Source organism: Rhinichthys klamathensis, unplaced genomic scaffold (assembly GCF_029890125.1).
Source record: "Rhinichthys klamathensis goyatoka isolate OS25496 unplaced genomic scaffold, OSU_Roscu_1.1 h1tg000748l_1, whole genome shotgun sequence".
In the NCBI taxonomy this organism is placed as follows: Eukaryota; Metazoa; Chordata; class Actinopteri; order Cypriniformes; family Leuciscidae; genus Rhinichthys; species Rhinichthys klamathensis.
The window spans coordinates 101,799-124,680 of record NW_026607157.1 but is presented as its reverse complement, the minus strand read 5'-3'; the positions used below and the strand labels follow the sequence as shown (position 1 = coordinate 124,680).

The window sequence follows — 22,882 nt, the reverse complement described above, 5'->3', positions numbered from 1 at the left end:
ACTTGTCCACCCTGTTACATGACATTTTTACAAAGCAAAGTGTAACAGGGTGGACATTTTAACATAATGAAGCCCATTACTGTGTATTGTGAAAAGCACTTTACAAATAAACTTTGAATTGAATTGATCATTTGAATTTCGTTCAACAAAATGAAAAAAATCTTTATTTAGTTTGAGTGGGGTTCAAATGTTATCATGTTATCTTTGTTTTTAATAGTTAAAGGAGTAGTTCACTTTTAAAAAAACTTTTGCTGATAATTTACTCACCCCCATGTCATCCAAGTTGTCCATGTCTTTCTTTCTTCAGTCGAAAATAAATTAAGGTTTTTGATGAAAACATTCCAGGATTTTTCTCCATATAATGCACTTTACTGGGCACCAAATGGTCCAAGGTCCAAAAGACAGTTTCAGTTCAACCTGCAAACTGTTTGTGGCAGTATGAGTTAGTGTAATGAACTGGCGTTTCTTTGGCCACTCCCCGTGTGAAGCTCCGCCCTATAAATAGCGAGTAATCCTTCTGACGCCCTCTCTTGCTCATTGGTGACAGGAAGTTGTGTTGTGCTTCCTGGCCTCGCTCTCCGTGTGCGGTCCTGTGCTGTGCAACAGATCTCCGGTTGGATGGACGAACTTTCATCTCGTCGTTCAATTTATTGAACCACTGAACACACTGCATTATCAGTGCCGTGGGCACTCGTCGAGCTTTCTCCCTCGGGTATGTCTGAATGATGGCTAACAGGAATGAGGCCAGTTTAGCCGGAGATCATCGCTAGCTGCACAGGACCGATTCGCTGGCTGCTGTTTTGTCGGCTGTTTTGTCTTACCTGCTGTTTTGTTTTCTGTTTTGCTGTTGCTTTTGCCGTTTTGCCTGCGGCTATATTGTGCATTGTTGCCCATGTTTGAGGTGCTGCTTCGTGTACATCTCTGTTTTGTTTATGTCTTTGTCTGACTGGCATACGTGCCGCTTCGCCCGGGCCACTGCCTTGTTTGTGTAAATAGCGTATCAGCGAGTGGAGTAGATCACTGTACGCTCGTCTTGCTATCAAGGCCACTGGGTAGTTCTGGCTGTCTGGGCAAAAGTATGTGGCATTTGTTCCATGAATGCTATTGTTTTTATGACATGTGAATAGCTCAAGGGGTTGGGGCTTTATATTATAATTTTGTTGATTAAGGAAGTTTGTTTCCTGGGTTTGTTTGTTTTGATTCCAATTTAGATTAAATTTGCATTTATATTTTATTTGATTTCTTTCTTTTGATTTGTTTATATATATATTTATATATATAGTTTTCTTTATACTGCCGTATTATAACCATTGTTGGTTTTGGCAGTCATTTTGTACCTTGCGTTAAGTTTATTTATTTATTTATTTTTGATTTATTGAATTAAGGAGCATTTGTTTGTTTATTTTCTTGTGATATTTCTACTGCCTCTTTAGAGCCATTGTTGGTTTCGGCAGTTATTGTTTATATTTTGTGAAGTTCGTCTTTATCTTTATTTTCTTTGCTTACTGAATTGAGAAACGTTTATTGTGATAAGGAAAATATTGTTTTTTTTATTTCTGTATTTTCTTTTTGGTAAATCTTTGTTGAAAGAGTGTGTTTGTGTGTGTTCTTCTTTTTCTTTCTTTTTTTTTGTTACAGTAGCTGAGAGCCGGTGGTGGTATTGGTGTCTGGGTGGCATTGTCCCCGTTTGGAGTGCTGTGGACTTCCCTGTTTGCACTTGTGTGCATTGGTGTTTATTGGGGTGTGTTTGTGTGTGTTTACTGGGGGGGGTTTCCTGGGATCTTTTACGACCCTTTTGAATCCTTTGCCGCCATCGGTAAGCCTCAGCAATTTCGTTTCTTTTCTTTCGTTTCTTTATTTATTTATTTTTTTTGCTTTTGTGTTCTCTTCCCTGAGAGAGGATTGTTTTAAACTGTTAAATTATTTGTATTAATAAAAGTTGTGCCTTCAGAATTGAACATGGTCTTTGGCTCTATTGTACACGTACCTGTGTGTCTTTAGCTGTTGGATTTATAGATCCTGAGTACAAAAATCATTCTCTGGGCGAAATTCCCAGGGTGGCGTAGTCGGTGTTTAGTCTGTCCTGGTATAGAGCGCCACAATTTGGCGTAGTCGGCAGGGTGTACAGTTTAATGCCAAGGACGTGTTCAATTTTGTTGTATTTGTTTTTTTTCTTGGTGTTTTTTTTCTTTTTGTGTTATAGGCAAAACAGCAGCCGGCGACTTTCCCCCGTCTTCCTATCTCCTAACGGTAGAGTTTCCCTTTGTTGGGTAAGTATGGAGGGAGAGTCACAGGAGTTGAGGGATTTAGTTGAGCAGTTAATGTTTTTAGTCGTCATGTCCGAGGACTTGTGTATCACTTGTTTCTCGTGGTTTAGCTGTCATGTTCGAGGATTTGCGTATCGCTTGTTTCTCGTCGAGTAGCCGTAAAGGCAGAGGACCTGTAACCAGTGCCTCACTCATGTTTTTAGTCGTCATGTCCGAGGACTTGCGTATCGCTTGTTGCTCGTCGAGTAGCCGTAAAGGCAGAGGACCTGTAACCAGTGCCTCACTCATGTTTTTAGTCGTCATGTCCGAGGACTTGTGTATCACTTGTTTCTCGTGGTTTAGCTGTCATGTTCGAGGATTTGCGTATCGCTTGTTTCTCGTCGAGTAGCCATAAAGGCAGAGGACCTGTAACCAGTGCCTCACTCATGTTTTTAGTCGTTATGTCCGAGGACTTGTGTATCACTTGTTTCTCGTGGTTTAGCTGTCATGTTCGAGGATTTGCGTATCGCTTGTTTCTCGTCGAGTAGCCATAAAGGCAGAGGACCTGTAACCAGTGCCCCACTCATGTTTTTAGTCGTCATGTCCGAGGACTTGTGTATCACTTGTTGCTCGTCGAGTAGCCGTAAAAGCAGAGGACCTGCAACCAGTGCCTTACTCATGTTTTAGCAGTCGTGTTAGAGAATGTGTGCATCTCTCGTTATGTTGCCGTCAAGGCTGGGAACTTGTAATAAGTGGTCCACCGTCGGGTCGACGATCCAAAAGGTGGGGTAGATTGTGGCAGTATGAGTTAGTGTAATGAACTGGCGTTTCTTTGGCCACTCCCCGTGTGAAGCTCCGCCCTATAAATAGCGAGTAATCCTTCTGACGCCCTCTCTTGCTCATTGGTGACAGGAAGTTGTGTTGTGCTTCCTGGCCTCGCTCTCCGTGTGCGGTCCTGTGCTGTGCAACAGATCTCCGGTTGGATGGACGAACTTTCATCTCGTCGTTCAATTTATTGAACCACTGAACACACTGCATTATCAGTGCCGTGGGCACTCGTCGAGCTTTCTCCCTCGGGTATGTCTGAATGATGGCTAACAGGAATGAGGCCAGTTTAGCCGGAGATCATCGCTAGCTGCACAGGACCGATTCGCTGGCTGCTGTTTTGTCGGCTGTTTTGTCTTACCTGCTGTTTTGTTTTCTGTTTTGCTGTTGCTTTTGCCGTTTTGCCTGCGGCTATATTGTGCATTGTTGCCCATGTTTGAGGTGCTGCTTCGTGTACATCTCTGTTTTGTTTATGTCTTTGTCTGACTGGCATACGTGCCGCTTCGCCCGGGCCACTGCCTTGTTTGTGTAAATAGCGTATCAGCGAGTGGAGTAGATCACTGTACGCTCGTCTTGCTATCAAGGCCACTGGGTAGTTCTGGCTGTCTGGGCAAAAGTATGTGGCATTTGTTCCATGAATGCTATTGTTTTTATGACATGTGAATAGCTCAAGGGGTTGGGGCTTTATATTATAATTTTGTTGATTAAGGAAGTTTGTTTCCTGGGTTTGTTTGTTTTGATTCCAATTTAGATTAAATTTGCATTTATATTTTATTTGATTTCTTTCTTTTGATTTGTTTATATATATATTTATATATATAGTTTTCTTTATACTGCCGTATTATAACCATTGTTGGTTTTGGCAGTCATTTTGTACCTTGCGTTAAGTTTATTTATTTATTTATTTTTGATTTATTGAATTAAGGAGCATTTGTTTGTTTATTTTCTTGTGATATTTCTACTGCCTCTTTAGAGCCATTGTTGGTTTCGGCAGTTATTGTTTATATTTTGTGAAGTTCGTCTTTATCTTTATTTTCTTTGCTTACTGAATTGAGAAACGTTTATTGTGATAAGGAAAATATTGTTTTTTTTATTTCTGTATTTTCTTTTTGGTAAATCTTTGTTGAAAGAGTGTGTTTGTGTGTGTTCTTCTTTTTCTTTCTTTTTTTTTGTTACAGTAGCTGAGAGCCGGTGGTGGTATTGGTGTCTGGGTGGCATTGTCCCCGTTTGGAGTGCTGTGGACTTCCCTGTTTGCACTTGTGTGCATTGGTGTTTATTGGGGTGTGTTTGTGTGTGTTTACTGGGGGGGGTTTCCTGGGATCTTTTACGACCCTTTTGAATCCTTTGCCGCCATCGGTAAGCCTCAGCAATTTCGTTTCTTTTCTTTCGTTTCTTTATTTATTTATTTTTTTTGCTTTTGTGTTCTCTTCCCTGAGAGAGGATTGTTTTAAACTGTTAAATTATTTGTATTAATAAAAGTTGTGCCTTCAGAATTGAACATGGTCTTTGGCTCTATTGTACACGTACCTGTGTGTCTTTAGCTGTTGGATTTATAGATCCTGAGTACAAAAATCATTCTCTGGGCGAAATTCCCAGGGTGGCGTAGTCGGTGTTTAGTCTGTCCTGGTATAGAGCGCCACATGTTCAAAGGGCTTTAAGCGATTCCAGACGATGAATAAGGGTCTTATCAAGCGAAACGATCGCTCATTTAAAAAAAATAATAACAACGTTTAAGTTTTATAAGCTCACATGCTCGCCTTTCTCTGTTCTGTGTAACTCTCCTGTTCGAACTCGTTCATCAAAATGAACAAATCTTTTTCCGAGTCAATTCGTTCATTTCGGTCGTTAAATGAATCAAATGACTCGAAAAAAGATTTGTTCATTTTGATGAACAAGTTCGAACAGGAGAGTCACACAGAACAGAGCAAGGCGAGCATGTGAGCTTATAAAACTTAAACGTTGTTATTTATTTTTTAAATGAGCGATCGTTTCGCTTGATAAGACCCTTATTCATCGTCTGGAGTCGTTTAAAGTTTTATAAGCTCACATGCTCGCCTTGCTCTGTTCTGTGTGACTCTCCTGTTCGAACTCGTTCATCAAAATGAACAAATCTTTTTTCGAGTCATTTGATTCATTTAACGACCGAAATGAACGAATTGACTCGGAAAAAGATTTGTTCATTTTGATGAACGAGTTCGAACAGGAGAGTTACACAGAACAGAGAAAGGCGAGCATGTGAGCTTATAAAACTTAAACGTTGTTATTATTTTTTTTAAATGAGCGATCGTTTCGCTTGATAAGACCCTTATTCATCGTCTGGTGTCATTTAAAACCATTTGAACAGTTTGCAGTTTGCACTGAAACTGTCTTTTGGACCTTGAACCGTTTGGCTACCATTGAAGTCCATTATATGGAGAAAAATCCTGGAATGTTTTCATCAAAAACCTTAATTTATTTTCGACTGAAGAAAGAAAGACATGGACATCTTGGATGACATGGGGGTGAGTAAATTATCAGCAAAAGTTTTTTTAAAAGTGAACTAATCCTTTAAGTTGTTTGAACTTGTCCACATACGTAATCTTTAATCATATTCCGAATTAGGGAAACTTTATAAGGCAGCCAGGAGGTTGCTGTGAAAGTAACAGGCCTTGCAATGGGTTTATCTGACGTGGTCAACTTGACGAGCTCACTTATTCAATAGTTGTTAAATTGCGGACCACCGCATGTGTACTTACAGACTACTGGGATTTTTTTTTTTGGTCTGCAAAGTTGATTAGTATAATTTTTGCTTTCACTGTTGCAACACTCCAGAGCATATTTGAACTGCATGTTTTTTTCGCCCCCACACATTAAATATTTCTTTTCAAAAAGAGCTACGGGAAAATGAATGAAATGGGAAAGGAAAGAAATGAGAGTAGATGTTGAGTGGAATGGGCAGATACATGTAACACTTCAGCTATTTACTTTTCTCTTCAGCATACCATTCTGATTCAACCTTTCAGTCCATTACCTTTGTCCAAAGATGCAGGAAACGAAAACTCACACCTTGCAGGCTTCAATTTATCTTTTTAAACCTTAAACATTCAACCATCAGTCCTTAGAGCTGTACGGTCCTATAATCAGCAGATAAGACAGAGGCTCTCAGACTATAAAGACATGCTATGTTCAGGGTTCCTACACATTTTTCATTTAAAAATTCCCTACTTTTCCAGACTAAAATTTCCAAAACTCTCTGTAGATTTTCAAACCATATTTAAAGACCGCTATTATGTTTTTTTCCGAATATTCCCTTTCATGCAATGTGTTATGCAGCTGTCTGTGAATGTAAACGATCTGCAAAGTTATGAAGACGAAAGAGCACGATAAATAAAGTTATTGTCTCTCAAAAGAAAGAATCGACTCTGAACCGCCTAAACGAGTCGTCAGGAATTTAAATCGCACTATCATGACGGCTACACGTCACTGGGTAACACATTTCCCTATTGCCAACCTATGTTCTACATTGCCCGCCTGTGAACAACTTGACCCGCCCTCAAACACTGTAGCTGGTTCGTGTTGTGTACTGTATGTCGAGAAGATGCTGTTTTCTGCTCTGCAAAGGCAAATTCTCTTTGTAAACACTTCCAAAGGATGAGCTTGTGAAGAGTCTGGTTAGAATTACCACAGCGATACAACAGCAGTATAATCTTTTGACGAATGCTTCTCAAATCTCCATGAAAATTAGGTTTACAAAACGCTTATCCATTATGGGTCAGTACCCACTTTATCAGTAAGTATGATTATTTACTGATGTATATATTTTCTACCGGGTGTTCAAAATATGTAATTTTGTGTTTTATATTGTGTAGGTCTCCGGCTAACTGGCTAACTCACGTTATTACAGTTTTACTTCTGCTAATTAGCTGTGGGCCACTATTACCTAAAATGGTGTCCATTAATGCAGATCGTCTGTTGTTCTTACTACTTTGAGTAATGATAAAGGATGGAGCAAGATTTGTTTTACAAATTTTATTGTTAAATCAGTCATTCACATTAGTGCTCGTCTAACGCACTGTTATCGATACAGTTAATGATACAGTTCCCACATGTGAAAAGCAATAAATTAGAAATATACACATTGGTTTGTTGATGGACATTCACTTGTTAATGTTGATGGTGAGGAACATTGGGTTGCAACATCTCATAATGTACCTCAAACTGAGTAGCGTATCACTGAGAAACATCCTGCTCAAGTCGTTCATTCTGACATTCAGTTTGGAGTTCAGGAGATTGTCTTGACCACCACACCCCTAAATGCATTGAAGCAACTGCCATGTGATTGGTTGATTAGATAATTGCATTAATGAAAAATTGAACAGGTGTTCCTAATAATCCTTTAAGTGAGCGTATACAGACTTTTGCATGTACACAAGAAACTTTTCCGTGCCCTCGAGAAAATATTATTATGCGCACAGGAATTCTTTCCATGCTTACGCATTACAATTTCTTGTTTTATATATATTATAACCTATTTCCTTTGTGCGTCCCTGCCATGAAGAAAAAGAGAGCATAGATACACATGAATTAATAGAAATCTAGGCCTATTTGCCTTTCCTTAGGGTAGTACCTCTAATATCAAGGCCTAATATCCAATTTAACGCATCCTCTGTGGCAGCAGAGAAACGTCTAGGTTACGACTGTAACCTCTGTTCCCTGAGAACAGGGTCGAGACACTGCGTCGATGACGCTATTAGGGAACGCCTCAGCATGACTGATGACTGAAGTACTGTATAAATCACAGCACTTTATTATATTATTATATTATATATAAAATGATTTCATACATAAGTACTGTATAATTATTATACAAGTACTGTATAATCAGTCTGAAGGGACTGTCTGCAGGCAGCCCAGAAGCATGGCGAACGGCGGAGTGTCTCATTCCCTGTTCTCGGGGAACAGAGGTTACAGTCGTAACGTTCCCTTTCAAAAGGGAACTCTCACTGTGCCGAATCCGATGACTCTATTGGGGAACAATATACCAACGCCACCATGCTGAGGGGATGTATGCCAATCATGGCTGTGCTGCAAAGGAGCTTTCAGGGAACAGAGGGAAGCATTTTATATACATACACTTAATACTCTTTCTCCAAAAGGTTTAAATATGGAGTTTGATTTGAAACTCTTATTGTAAACATTTTTTGTGTATACATTTTTTTTCTGTATTTTTCTGTGTTTTTGTTTTTTTATGCTTTATTGATTACATTTGTGTTTGATTAGGTCGTCGTTGCATTGGATGATTGGGTAATTAGTTCACTAATGAGTTCAGGTGTGATGGTTCACAGTCACACTGATATAAATTGTACATTTCTATGATTGTTGCTTGCCTGACGAAGACCCTTTGGGTCGAAACGTTGTTCATTTTAAATGTGCTGCAAGCACAAACACATTTAACTCGGAGTTAAAACCCCCCTACTGGAGCACATCAGGCTGTCAGTAGCACTACATCCCACGGCCATTGCCCGAGCTTCATGCTTTATGAGAAAGCAGCATTGTGGTTCTACAAAAAGGGCTTGACCCAAAGCTAGCTCAAAGGCCTGGAAACAAACAGCTCAACTTAGAGGGGGGTTCCTTTAAGGGAGTAAGGCCCAGACTGATTGGGCCCTAGCTGTCACGGGTTGGTTCAGAGAAGACAGACGAAGAACGTAGTAAACACTTTCTTTACTCGTAGATACATAGGAACAGGTGAGACAGCGTGTCAAACACGAACAATACCGGACAATGAACTGAATGCAGACAGGAACTAAATACACAGTGATGATGATTACATAAACGACAGGCAGCTGTGAGGAAGGTGATAACGATGAAGACAAGCAGGTGTGTAGACAAGAGGGATGCTGGGAAGTGTAGTGACGAGGCGGAGACAAGACAGACTGTGACACTAGCATGCTACTTTCAGGGGGACCAGTGTCCACCCCTATACCAGGGAGGCTACCATGTCTTATCAGATGAAGCCAACAACCCCCTTTTTTTTTTCTTTTTAAAGCTCCTCCACAGGGCTATGGGAAGAGGAGGCTTCAGCAGGACGACTCTAGAAGAAGAGGAGACCTGACACACTTACACCACAGCGGTCCTAGTGTTTCTCTCACAATGTGGGAAAACAGTTCAGCTCAAATATGCACAGTGCAGAGCTCAGGGACCGAAGGGTCTAAGAACAGTTCACTATTATGAGAAAGATAAACTCCGTGAAGGCCTGCTATGATTCAACTGAGGTGAAGTACTCTGCATAATGACCCTTTCAAACAAGGGGAGTATAGGGCTACCCGGTGGCTGTCCATGAAATGGAGCACTCTGTAGTAGGGGTGGAACGGTACACAGAAGTCACGGTTCGGTTCATACCTCGGTTCAGACATCACGGTTCAGTACGATTTCGGTACAATGGAGGGAAAAGCAAAACAAAAATGCAGAAGGCATTGTATTTTTTAAATAAGTTTTATTAATAAAGGCATAGAACCAGTTTATTTGTAGTGCACTGACAATTGTTTTATATAATAAGTTTATTAATTAAATTAATAAAAAGACAAAAAGACTTGCGATATGTTTGGTAATTGTACCTGAATTAATTTAAAATTATTTTGCTATATTTCAGATCAATATTGTTTTCCTTAATTTTAATTAACATTATTAATTGACAATGTAACATTATTCTCATCTGAATTCTCATCAGGCTTGTTAAAGTCCCTGTAAAGTCAAAATTAAGTATGTGTTTTGAGTTTGTCACACCACAGAAAAATGTGTTATTAGTCACCCAGCCAAATTTGAATGATAAAAAAAGCCAGCAAGTACATAAAATAAGCTATCAAAATCTTGAAAAAATGAGCAGTAATCTCTGCTCTCAAACGCTGGGGGCGTGTCCACTGGCTGTGCTGAAACCACGCCCACTCGCGGGAAAGCTACCGTCGACTCTTCGCCAGTCGCCACACTCAACTCTACAGCCGGAATGGATGCTCGCACGGTGGGCACGCACTGCCGATGATGGCACCAATTGTCGGCGCGACAGGAGGATAAGGGCTGAGGCGGGAGTCGGTTCGGCCCCAGTCACCAGTAACAGCGGATTATCAGTGAATCCCAGACAGTTATCTCCGACGAAAGTTTATAAAACTATCCCTTGTAAAATGATCACTTACAGAGGCGGGTTTTGGCGGTGATCCTCAGCTCTCCATCAAGGTGGCTCTTCACAAAATTAATCCACTTCTTCTTGATGTAATCGTTTTTCGGAAATTTAAATAAGGACACCGATCTGTTTTGTACGTGATCCGGTGATCGCATCCAGGTAGTAGGCCTACGCATTTCCGTTCCGTGACGAAGACATAGCTAGCTAGCAATCTGTAGGCTGTGTTACTAATAATAGTACTGACAGTAACTCGCGATTGAGCGACAAACTGATGTGAATGTGCTCTATAATATTGTTAGGAGCGGCAAGCCTCAGCGGCTCCAGTGCGTCATCAAGTAGGGGCGTGTCCAGGAGCTCAAGGGCTCCAGTGCGTCATCGAGCCCTGTTTTAGCCCGCCCAGAAAATCCGGAAAATAGCAATGGTGAAAAACTGTTTAACTGTCTAACTCCACAATTCAGTTCTTCACAGTTCACAGTCTTTGTAATATGTTTTAGCAATACATTTCTAACATTTATAATGTGTTTAGAATTTTTTTTTGAAATTGCCTTTACAGGGACTTTAAAGGGATACTTCACCTTTGGGAAGATGAATGTGTATTTAATATTGGTCATTTGTTTAGTAGAAATGTGAAATTATTTTTGAAATTGAAGCATTCTAGACTGAATGTATTTTTTACTCACGTGGCTGAAAGACAACAATTCCCAGAATGCACTTGCTTTGCTGCCCTTACGAGGCCACTCCCAAACCACGCCTACCGGTTACAGGCGACAGAATCCGAAAAATGGATACAACTAGGCTTGCTTTGATACATTGTGAGTTATTTGATAAATTTCCTTCGAAATGGTGCTAAATTGCGTTGTACCGGGATGTACTAGCCTAATGTATATATAACACAACTTAGACTTTCACATTAAAAATATGATGCAAGGCAGGACCATGTCAACAGAGTAGCTTAGTAGCTCTGCATATGAACTGTTTTCTTCCAATTGAAATCACTATTTCTCTAAGCTAATACAATATCTAGGCTAATCCATACTCTAGTAACACTAAAGGTTTATAAAAAGAACCACAACCAATGTGAGTTATAACTTTTAATTAAAACAATTATTAATATTAACACTTTTACACTCAAAGCTCTGCGGATTCAGCGATCTCGTCCAGAAGAAAATGGCATCGCTGAGATTCGCGACAGCAATAGGACTCTATATCGGTTTCCATAGGCGCACAGAGAGAGCACTGACACCGCCAGTCCGCCACAGCTCGAGTCTGGCCGGGCTCAGGTCTCGCTCCGGCCGCCTCTTGTTCCTCCATCTCCCGCAACTGTTTGTCGCTGTATTGCGGCTCGTACAGGTAGCCAGCATCAGATTCTCGCAACAGATCTTCGAAATCCCCTTCTGCCATTTCAACTTCAGAACTACCTTCCGCCATCATGATTAGCCTACTATACAAACTTTCTACACAGACCAAGAGGCAAGAGCCTGTTAGCTTAGCTTCTACAGAAAGATGGCTGACACTATCTTTACATTCTGTGAGTGAGATCCCGCCCCATTTGGGCGTGGTGAAAACATGCGGAACACTGGCTGTAGTCTTTAGCCTCTGGCACAAATATCCTCCGATGATGCAAAATGACGATTTTTGCGTCATCGGAGAATTTTTTCCAGACTAAAAATTAATTTTTCGGATCGGCACGGTATACCTGTATGCGGCCGAGCGCGCCCTCGCCTCCCTGAACTTTCCGACCACCGCCTCAATGGAGGTCCCGAAAAGTTCGGAGGGCGAGACTGGGGCACCAAGGAGAAAAGACTTCTTTCTCCCTGATGCTCACCAAGTTCACCCACAGATACCTCTCTGTGGCCACCATTGCCGCCATCGATCAACCGACTGCGGACTGTTTGGTGGCCCGGAGAGCGAGGTCTGTGGTGCGGAGCAACTCAGCCACCCCGCCTGGAGTTAAACCACCAGTCCCTCAGCAGATCAGCCTGGTACACCTGCAACACAGCCATCGTGTGCAGTGCAGCACCAGCCTGACCTGCCGCCGCATATGCCCTGCCATTTAGACGAGACGTGATTTTAAGCGGTCTAGATGGCAGGGCTGGAGCTGTTAGTGTCGATGTCTCCCCCATCTAGAGATAGCCCGCAAACGTCTCTTCAATAGGGGGCATTGACATGTACCGTATTTTCCGCACTATACGGCGCACCGGATTATAAGGCGCACCTTCAATGAATGACCTATTTTAGAACATTTTTCATATATAGGGCGCACCGGATTATAAGGCGCATAAGATACTGCAGTCAAACGTTTGACTGGGTTTGCGTTATGCATCCACTAGATGTCAACAAATGTCAACAAAACAGTCAGATAAAGTCAAACTTTATTAAGCGTTCTGACAACTCTGTTCACTCCCATGGTAACGTTGTTCAAACGTTAAAGGAAAACTCCGGTCAATTTTAACATTGAGCTCATTTTTTGTAAATTTGGAGTGCTGTCAGTACAGATAACAACGACAAAAACCGGTGTTGCCTACACCGTGTTATCCTCTTTTTAAAATTTGCACCCTGTTGACTTAAACGGGAAAAGTTTTAAACCTGCTTTTAGCCTCTTAACAACCTTAATGTGTCATTACAAGTGCACAGCCATGTGAGTGAACACAGTGAATCTGACTCCAGTAAATGTGAAAGATATGAATAAAAATGATGTTCATTCAGCCAGCTCACATACCCGTATTTTCTTCCTGTTTTCGGTCGAAGTCCACAGTAGGCGATTGTCGAGTGCGCGCGCGCGATCATTGGTAACTAAGCAACAGTGGAGACTCAGACTGTCAGCCGATGACGGTGCTGTGTGGTGTTCTCTATGTGAGAATATCAGCTCAAATGGATAGTTCGGATTCGGATAGTTCATCCGAATCAGATGTTGAACACGTGGAGGAGGTTTGATCGCGCGCGCGCGAACTCGACAATCAACTACTGTGGACTTCGGCCGAAAACAGGAAGTAAATACGGGTATGTGAGCTGGCTGAATAAAGAGATTATTCCTGCCTGCAGCCTTCGTGAAAGCTCGGATCACAGGAGACTGATATGTCAGCCCAGGCATCCACGATCCATTGCCAGATAGTGGCGTAAGTCGGCCGGTGTTCTGACGATTCATGCTACCCATCGAGATTTGCTACTTACTGGTTATGCGCATGTGCAGACTCAGTTTTTTTTTTAACAAAAGGTAAATTTTCATGTGTTATAAAGTAATTTCCCTTTTAAAAATGCCAACTACCATATGAATATTTGTACGGTCAGTCAGCTGAACAAGAATAACTGAAAGTTTCAGTTACTAAGGAAAGGTGTGCTTTAACAAGTCAAAGATGAATATTTGATGATAATTTTTACTTTTCACACTGTTTTAAAAATAAAAACAGTAGTTTACAGTATACAGTAGCTACTCATAACTTAGAATTGTGTTATAATTGTATTTCATTTAATATTAATCGACATTCTGTGATCGATTCGCGCTACGGTAGCATTTTTCGACAAGGCAGCACAAATCGTCAGAACACCGGCGCTGTCTCCGCGTCTTGGTGAACGTGTGTTCACCATCCATATATAAGCCGCTCCGCATTATAAGGCGCACTGACGTTTTTTGAGAAAATTAAAGGCTTTTAAGTGCGCCTTATAGTGCGGAAAATACGGTACCCATGCAGGAGTACGCGTTCTTCCACGCCTTCTCGACCTAAGCGTGGAAGTCGGGAAGGAATGGAAGGCTCACTGGAGCTGTTGTGTTATGACCAGAGAGAAAGCACTCATCAAGTCTTCCACGAGCAGCTTCCTCTCTGACGCGGTGCCATGGCAACTCAAGCCTAGCGGTGCCGCGCTCCATAACCTCCACCAGCTCAGCATACGCGGGGCAGGGGGGCTGGGCGGGTTCAGTCATTTCAGCGTCTTCACCCGCCGCCTCCTGCTCGTCCTGGCTTGAAGCCATCTGAAGATGCATCCTCTTCCAGCAGCTCACCCTCGTCAGCCCCCGGAGAGCATAAGAGATTAACTTCTCTCTCAAACTCGTCGGCGAGCTCCATCTGATATCCCCTCGATCTCAGTTGTCTCTCCGCCTCGGCGCGAACAGGACCTTGGGGTACAGATGACTGTCCCTCTTCCCTCGAGAAGAGAGACAGAGGAGAGCGGAGCGTTTTTATTGAAAAACGCCCGCAGTTTGCACACCCAGCCCCCTCAAGGACAGAGCGCGAATGCTCCTCACTCAAAGAGAACACGCACAGGTTCTGAGTGTCACCAGGTGTAAGAAACCTCTTACACGGGTCGGCACACTTCCTGAAACGTTTGTTGGCCATGATTTTCTGTAATTCACAGTACCAGCAAAACAGTCCCTGAAGACAAAAAGAGGATGACATGTTCTTTAGGCACCCTCTTATACTTCCTGGTCTCACTAGCAGGTTACGTCATGCCTGTCGCCGGCCAATACGATTGCCGTGATACAGTACTTCAGTTATCAGTTATGCTGAGGCGTTCCCCAATAGCGTCATTGATGCAGTGCGAGTTCCCCTTTCGAAAGGGGCTGATGGTGCAATAGGTGGCTCAGTGTGCATTGTCTATGCTAAGTTTAATGGTTTCGGCTGCGCACAAGTCTGTATATTTTTTTTTTTTGCTATGGTCCTTTTAGAGGCTCTGTAATACGGTGCTAAGAATATCATGAGAAGAAACCTAAAACGCTTATAACCTGCATTTTTGGATAATGAAAAGGTGAACCTTGAATTCATTCAGTTGTGTTTGACAATCAATCACTAAAGAATCACTAAACAGTGATTGACAGTGAACAATTCATTCAATTCTTAATTTTCTATTATATAAGACAAAATATTTGTCCATTCTTTTCAATACTTTTCCAAACTGCGTAGGAACCCTGTATGTTCCACACAGCAGAAAACGCTGCAGTACTGCTTAGCTGCGAAGCCAAGAATGGGTGGAAAAACATACAACAACAACAAGTGGGTTAGGCGAGATTTTAAAAAAAGCCAAGCTATTATTAGGAATTTCCTGAATTCAATACAATAAATGCTTTTAAAATATAAATAGGCGAATTAAAATTTTTAAATTGAGTTTAGATAAATCTTCTAAAGTGGCTGAACTGAAGTGGAACTTCATGGACCATCAGCAGTTTTTATTCAGTTCTCGCTCATCGAAAGGGAGAGGCGAAATGGTTTATGGCCATATCTAGGCTTTGCCAAATTGGTTTTTCATAAAAGTTTTCACAGCTAGTTTAAGAAAGTAGAGCTGGGCTCCTCAGTTCTATTGTAACAGACTAAGTCAATATGAAAAAATAATAATAATAATAATAATAGACATTCTTGGTATTGTGAACAAGACATTGTTGTACATTACTCCAAAAAAAAAAAGTTTTAATAATCCTTCATCCAAACACAACGACTTTCCTTTTCTGCTGACATCAAGTCCTCTTATTTTACCTCCTCCCCTCCAATATAAAGACAACGGCTGCATCCGAAATCACATATATCCCTCCCTACTATAGCCTACACCTACAGTATGTGACAAAAGTAGTATGTCCGAATTCACAGTACTCATAAAAGAGTACCTGGATGACTTACTACTTCCTGCAAAATTCCGAAGTGTGCATACAATGGACACTTTACTATCCCATGAGGCCACGGGAGAGGATTTATGAATGGAGGTGAAGCAACGCAACTGAAATGTGATGGCACTTGGCAAATGTAATGCGTCCAGATTACATTCATACACACACTCATACTATGTATAACATTTTTTTAGTAGCCATGAAGTAATTACTTAATCAAAATAAGTACCTACTCAAGAGAGTATGCGATTTTAGGACACAGCTCACCAGCTACGCATGCACACTTGGTATGCCACGCCCACTTGTCACAATCCAATTAATTCCAGATGGATGAAGTCATGTCAAGGCCTACATTTTTACTTGTTGAATATCATTTCACTCAGAAATACATCACATTATGCAAGTAAATGATTTGCTAATTCTGTCACAACTTAAAAACTACTGTATGGAAGGGGCATCCATTAAATCCCACACTGCAGTGGGGTTAAAGTGTATTGAAGTATGGAAGCTCATTTCTGCCTCAGTGATTATTTTTTAAAACAAATTCAGTGCAAGTAAAATTAACTAGATTTTTCTTTTACAAGTAAATTTCACACATGGAATCAAGTTAAACAAAATGACATTGATATATATATATATATATACTGTATATGTATATTATATATATATATATAATAAAAATTATAATCGTGACTTTACATCTCACAATTACAACTTTACTACTCTGAATTTTAAATTTATATCTCACAGTGTGACTTAATTTCTTATTTTAAACTTCGTCTCATAATTATCTTTTTTACTCTGAACCAGGCTTCCATAAACAGGAATGCAATAGAAAACTCATTTGTGTGTAAGGGAGCACAACGCAGAGAATTTTAAATATATATATTTGCATGCATACCTGTGTACACACACACACATTTCTCATAAATGTGGTTTTTAATAACAGTTGTCCCATTTGGCAATAAATATTCCACTTGAATCTCACAGATGGAGGTCCCTTTGGAACAGTCATAGAGAGTGCAGAAGTCTGCTTTAGGGCATGATTCTTATTTCACACTTGCAGTGTATGCGTGTGTGTATAAGCATGCTTTCCAGGGCAAGGCCGTGCGACAGTGTGTGAATGATCTATACATGTGTCTTCATACGGTCGCATATGTCTGTGTTACGTGTGCGAGAGCATGCGACTGTAACAGATGAATCACGCATCAGTGGTCAGGTGTATTTCTATCTAAAAACTACAGCTGAGTATTCAAGCAATGTGTCTATGTGCATACAGTGTGTGTGTGAAAGAGAGGTGATAATCCCTGTCTGTAATGTCATTCATAGGAATAGGTTGATCAGTTCGGGCACAAGTGGCAATACAGCCAGTGTGCTGGAAGAATTGTGTCTGTGGGGGAGAATGAGGGGATTCTTGAAAATAGAAAGTAGACATTAAAAGACTCATGAGGGATTATACACTCACACTTCCCCTTTTGTTGCTAAGGCTTAAACCAAACTTCACATTAAACCAAAAGTGAAGGGGCACGGACTCATTGCATATGAGATACTGTGGCCCAGATCTTGCCTGTCTGTCAATTTTTTAATGAACCAATTAAAAGTGTGCATAATAGAGCGCCTGAAAGCTGCATGCAGGGCCAGATAACATAATATTCACTTCGTTAACATTTTTAACTGCTGGTAAGGGCAGCACTACTGGAACAATAAATGCATAAATAAAGCATTTTGAATGGGTCAAGCTAAGAAATAATAACCTCCTCTCAGTTTTAAGGCCCGCTCACATAATTGTTCTAATTCTCGGAGAAAAGTCCAAAACACCACTAAAATGATAACAGAGGAACGATATCATTGGAATAACTTTCAGAACGATTTTTTCCAGCTGATGAACAATGAAAACATTGACAGCCAATCAGAATCCATCCTGCTTTCAAGCTCTTGAGCATTTAAAGTGGCTGATGACTTTATACCAGTGGCAATTGGAATATTAAATGAAGGCTAAGCAACTCCTTGTGAGAATACCTTTTATATTGACATATTGTGTATGTGTATAACTTGTGTATTGTGTATGTATAAATGTTGTTTTTATGAGAAACTAAAGGAGAATTTCCACATTGGTGGACAAATAAAGTTAAACTAACTAAATAATTAACTGCAGAGCACACTTAAACTAAATGTTATTATCTATTGGTGTATATGACACACTGCTGACTATATCAGTTGTTTGCGTCAAATGACTTTACTAGCCATGAATCAATCAGCAGAAAGCAGAGGCAGTCTACCATACTGTACATGCTTCAGATCCTTGTTAGATTGAGTGGCAGAAGATGATCAACCGGGCAAAAGTAATGTTGACGGTTCTGATTTTTTCACGACAATTGATATTTGATGCATACCAAAGCCACTGTTTCCAGTAAATGTGAGGAGAGATCACTTAATCCTATGCCTTAGTACCTTAGTACACTAAACTCCAGCAGGTCTACAGATATAGATAAACTGGCATTCCCATTAGAGCACACATTACACTCCGATGACAACAATTAACACCAAGCAAACTGCTCGCTCAGATGCATACATAACATGCACCCAATGAAAAAAAAAAAGCCCTCAGCGAAAGATGACATATGGCGTGAGCAATTTCCCTCTCAATTTCAGCTCCAACTCCAACTGATGTTTTCATGTGCCAGAAAATAGACGTTCCCCCTTTACTCCCCCCCCTTCTGAAAGTCATCTGCTCCGTGAGCAGTAAGCACCATCGCGGCTTGCAGACCCAAATGAGAGCATACAAATGATTTGTGGCACCATCATCCCGCAAAGGCACCGGAGAACGGAAATGTGGAAGGAGAGGAGGAGGAGGGGAAAGAGGAGAGAGGGAGGAGACGCGGAGGGGGAGATAATGTCACTTTCACCTTGTATTCCTCCGCCAGCCCATAATGCTCATTTTTCCCCATTTTCACAGCAAATTCGTTTCAGTAGCGGCGGCCAACCCCCCAACTAGAGCAAATGAGAGAGAAATGAGAGAGCGAATGCAAACGAGAGGGAGGGCAAGAGCGAGGGGTGCTATTGGGGGGTGAGTGGGCCGAATTTGCACAGTGACCTTTTTCTGATCCAATCTCGCTGATGAATCCTAATGAAGGATTTAATAAAATCACACTTTACAATCTGTCTCTGCATCAAAGCGTGGAATCACATTCATATCAGACCAACTGCGTACACAAGCTCGATGAAATAAATATCAGATCTAAACCTGTGTGTGTGCTGGCCTTGTCGGCGGGTGGAGGCGGGGGATGTGGGTTGGTACAGGCCTCCGAAATTGGCCAGACTGAACAGGCAATGCCTGGGCCATTTGTTCCAGATGCGGTCTAAAATCACATCTCATCACTTTCATTTAGGCCTTAATGAGTTAGCCGTCAACACGCCACACAATTCCACACTGACGTTCCCACAGTTGAAAGTTTGTTCAAAGGTTACTTCAGTTGGTAATGGTGGTGAAACTATTATTTCTCGGAAAAAGTTTTGAAACAAAATTGTCATCTCGTGGCAAAATAACATGGACTAAACAAGACTAGTTGGATATTGTTAGCATTTTCTTAATTTTCCGATACTATAAGACAAAAAAGTTACTTCACGAATATGAGAAAGGCATCGAATGTGCACTTCTGAATCTCAAAAGAGGCTGAAAGTCATCAGGGTATTTTTCAACTACTTTTCGTATTTTCGTTTCAGGAATACTGCGTATTCAGACCGTTACACTTTATTTTAAGGTGTCCTGTTACAGTGTAATTATAACTGTGTAATATTAATTGACAACATGTAATATGGAGATAGGTTTTGGTTAGGGGTTAGTTGCTATATGCTTAATTTACTTTTACCACAATACTAAATACTGTACACAAGGACACAATGTGTGACAAGGACACTGTAAAATAAAGTGTTACAGAAGGTTCACCCAAAAATGACAATTCTCTCATCATTTACTCTCCCTTATGTCATTCCAAACCTGCATGCCTTTCATTCTTCTGTGGAACTCAAACGAAGACATTTTGAAGAATGCTGGGAACCAAACAGTTGTGGTTACCAATGATTTCCATTGAATGGACAAAACACTTTTCTCAAAATTTCTTCTTTTATGCTCCACAGAAGAAAGGAAGTCATGCAGGTTTGGAACAAAATTAGTAAATTTCATGTTTGGGTGAACTATCCATATTCCATATAACACTTTTTGTCATTTTCAAGATCATTTTTTTTTCTTTTTTTACCTTTACCTATTTTACTGAAATGAACATTCACAACAGACTTGTTTGATGTCTCCTTTTGTGTTCCATGGAAGAAAGTAAGTCATAGAGGTTTGGAAAGACATGAGAGTCAAATGAGATTAAATTTTGTGTGTGTGTGTGTGTGTGTGTGTGTGTGTGTGTGTGTGTGTGTGTGTGTGTGTGTGTGTGTGTGTGTGTGTGTGTGTGTGTGTGTGTGTGTAAATGACTGTGGCTACTGGATTTAAGGCATGTTAGTATTCTTAAAAACACTGGGAAAGGTAGCACTGCTACATATCATCAGAAACATGGCACTTCTCAGACTTACAGCTAAAATGAGTGTTCTATGAAGAAGTGGCAATGTATTCTTTGCAACGCTGACATCTGGTGGACAAAGAAAGTGACAACAGACAGTGAGCAGAGAGATTGTATGAGATAATCTGATTAATATAAAACACAAAAGCATAAAAGTTGTTAAACTGGTATTGTGTTTCTACTTCCACATGTACATGGGAGGAAAGAGGTGGTGAGGTCACTCCATAATGTCACTGTATATGTGTGCAATCTGAAAAGTAATTGTGTGACCAGTTTATCGAAATGCCAGGACTTATTGACTCAATATGAAATATCCAATACGCAATTTCTCACTGATAACAATTTAAATGACATTTACTCAAACATGAGAGAGACTGACAGAGACATTGAGAAAGGGTTATCTATCTATCTATCTATCTATCTATCTATCTATCTATCTATCTATCTATCTATCTATCTATCTATCTATCTATCTATCTATCCGTCCGTCCGTCCGTCCGTCCGTCCGTCCATCCATCCATCCATCCGTACATCCACCCGTCCGTCCGTCCGTCCGTCCGTCCATCCGTCCATCCATCCATCCATCCATCTATTCACTAGGGTAGGGTGTGTGTGTAAACCACAAGGCTTTATTGATGTACCCAGAAGAGTGGCATGTCCATCATGAAGGTCTAATCTCTGTGGTAAACATGCTCTGAAATGGAGGTCTGTTCTGCATCTTTATCCTGGGAGCACTCATCACAATAAGTACTACATGCCTTTACAAACTGCACCTCAGTAGCCACTGATATGCTCCTTTTGAAAACAGAACACTTAAGAGTTTCCCCATACATGTCCAATAGGCTCTATTCTGCACACTTTCTTCTCAGCAAAGGCTGAAACATTTGCTAAAAGCTTCTCTTCCAGCCCTTTTGTCCATCAGTACAAATCCAACCTCAGGCTGCTGCTATAGTGGCCAAAGCATAATGAATTATTCACCCCTCTTCTTTGTAATTAATGGTCTGTGCTTTCAAGTGCAGCTCTAAATTGGTATGTTTTATGGGGTCCTATGAAACTGTTGTGCAAATCAGTCCAGCATCTCACTGAAGGCCATACGCAGTGGTTTCTTCATGCGGAAAATCTAATTCATAAATGCCAAGTGGGAGCAGTTGCAAGGAAAATGTATTTTCTCATACAACACACATACTGTTATGGTGAGGCTTGACATTGTAAAAGTGGGAAACTGACTTAATACAATCTATATTGATACAATCGATACGGAACAAGCAGCAAAAGAAAAACTCAGCTCAACAACAACAAAAAAAACAGCTTTGAAAATAAGCATAGGAATAATTGCACTTATGCACTTCATTAAGTAAATGCATGAATCTCAAAAAAACTGTCAAGAAATGTCTTGGTCATATTTCACTTACTGTAAATATAAACTAAAAAGATACACTACTATTCAAAAGTTTGGGGTTAAAAAGATTTTTGCTCACCAATGCTGCATTTATTTGATTAAAAATACAGTAAAACAGTAATATTGTGAAATATTATTATAATTTGAAATAACCATTTTCTATTTTAATATATAAAAAAAAAATTCCTGTGATGTCAAGGCTGAATTTTCAGCATCATTACTCCAGTCTTCAGTGTCACATGAACCTTCAGAAATCATTCTAATATGCTGATTTGCTGCTCAAGAAACATTTATTATTATTACCAATGTTGAAATATTTAATATTATATTTAAAAGAAAGTTCAAAAGAATGCCATTTATTTGAAATATAAATCTTTACTGTCACTTTTAATGCATCCTTGCTGAATAAAACCAATAATTTTATTCATTCATTCATATTTTTTTTAAACAAAAATCTTACTGACCCCAAACTTTTAAACAGTAATGTATATTACTTAAAGTGTGAAATTTTAGTACTTTATAAAAAAAAAAAGAAATAAAAAAAAAAGACCATTTATCATTTTCATTACTTTTTTGCATTACTAACATACAAATCGGATGGAAAATGTGTTTATCATAAATAATTATTAGTGGAGTTTTTCGTTTTACCTTTCTCTGATACCTCAGTGTCTTCCATGACAGTGCTCGGCTCTTTGGATTGACCGTCTGCTCTTTGACTCTGATTGGCCTCTCATGCATCACTGGTCACTCTGCAGAAAGACAAGAGACATTAAGTCACTCATTTTTCAAAACAACCTGAAGGGGAGTGATGTGTATATGTGTGTGTGTGTGTGTGTGTGTGTGTGTGTGTGTTTGGTGTTAGGGGGTTTAGAGAGAAGGCATCTCAGTGCTATAAAGAAGATTGCTGGATCAAAGCCCACTCAATGTCTCTCATCTGACCACTACTGTTGTGCCTTCAGTTCAAGCAAATAAATTGACCTTTGTGAGCACTGCGAGCTTCCTATAGCTTGATGTCCTTTTCTGCCTCTCTTTCGTTTCATGTCAAGTTACAGCACAGTGTTTTCAACTAATATTTTTTCAGCACCCGCTGTGAATGAGAAAATT

General features: G+C 40.3%; 1 protein-coding gene across 1 annotated transcript in view; it reads right to left on the bottom strand.

Annotated features, from left to right (window-relative positions):
• Positions 1 to 22,522, bottom strand: part of myt1b (myelin transcription factor 1b) — a 103,829-nt gene extending 81,307 nt beyond the window's left edge. Inside the window, exon 1 of the mRNA XM_056242730.1 lies at positions 22,427 to 22,522. Coding sequence (XP_056098705.1) covers positions 22,427 to 22,454 — 28 coding nt within the window. The 5' untranslated portion in view covers positions 22,455 to 22,522. The remainder of the gene's footprint in view (positions 1 to 22,426) is intronic.
• Between the last annotated feature and the right edge of the window lie 360 nt (positions 22,523 to 22,882).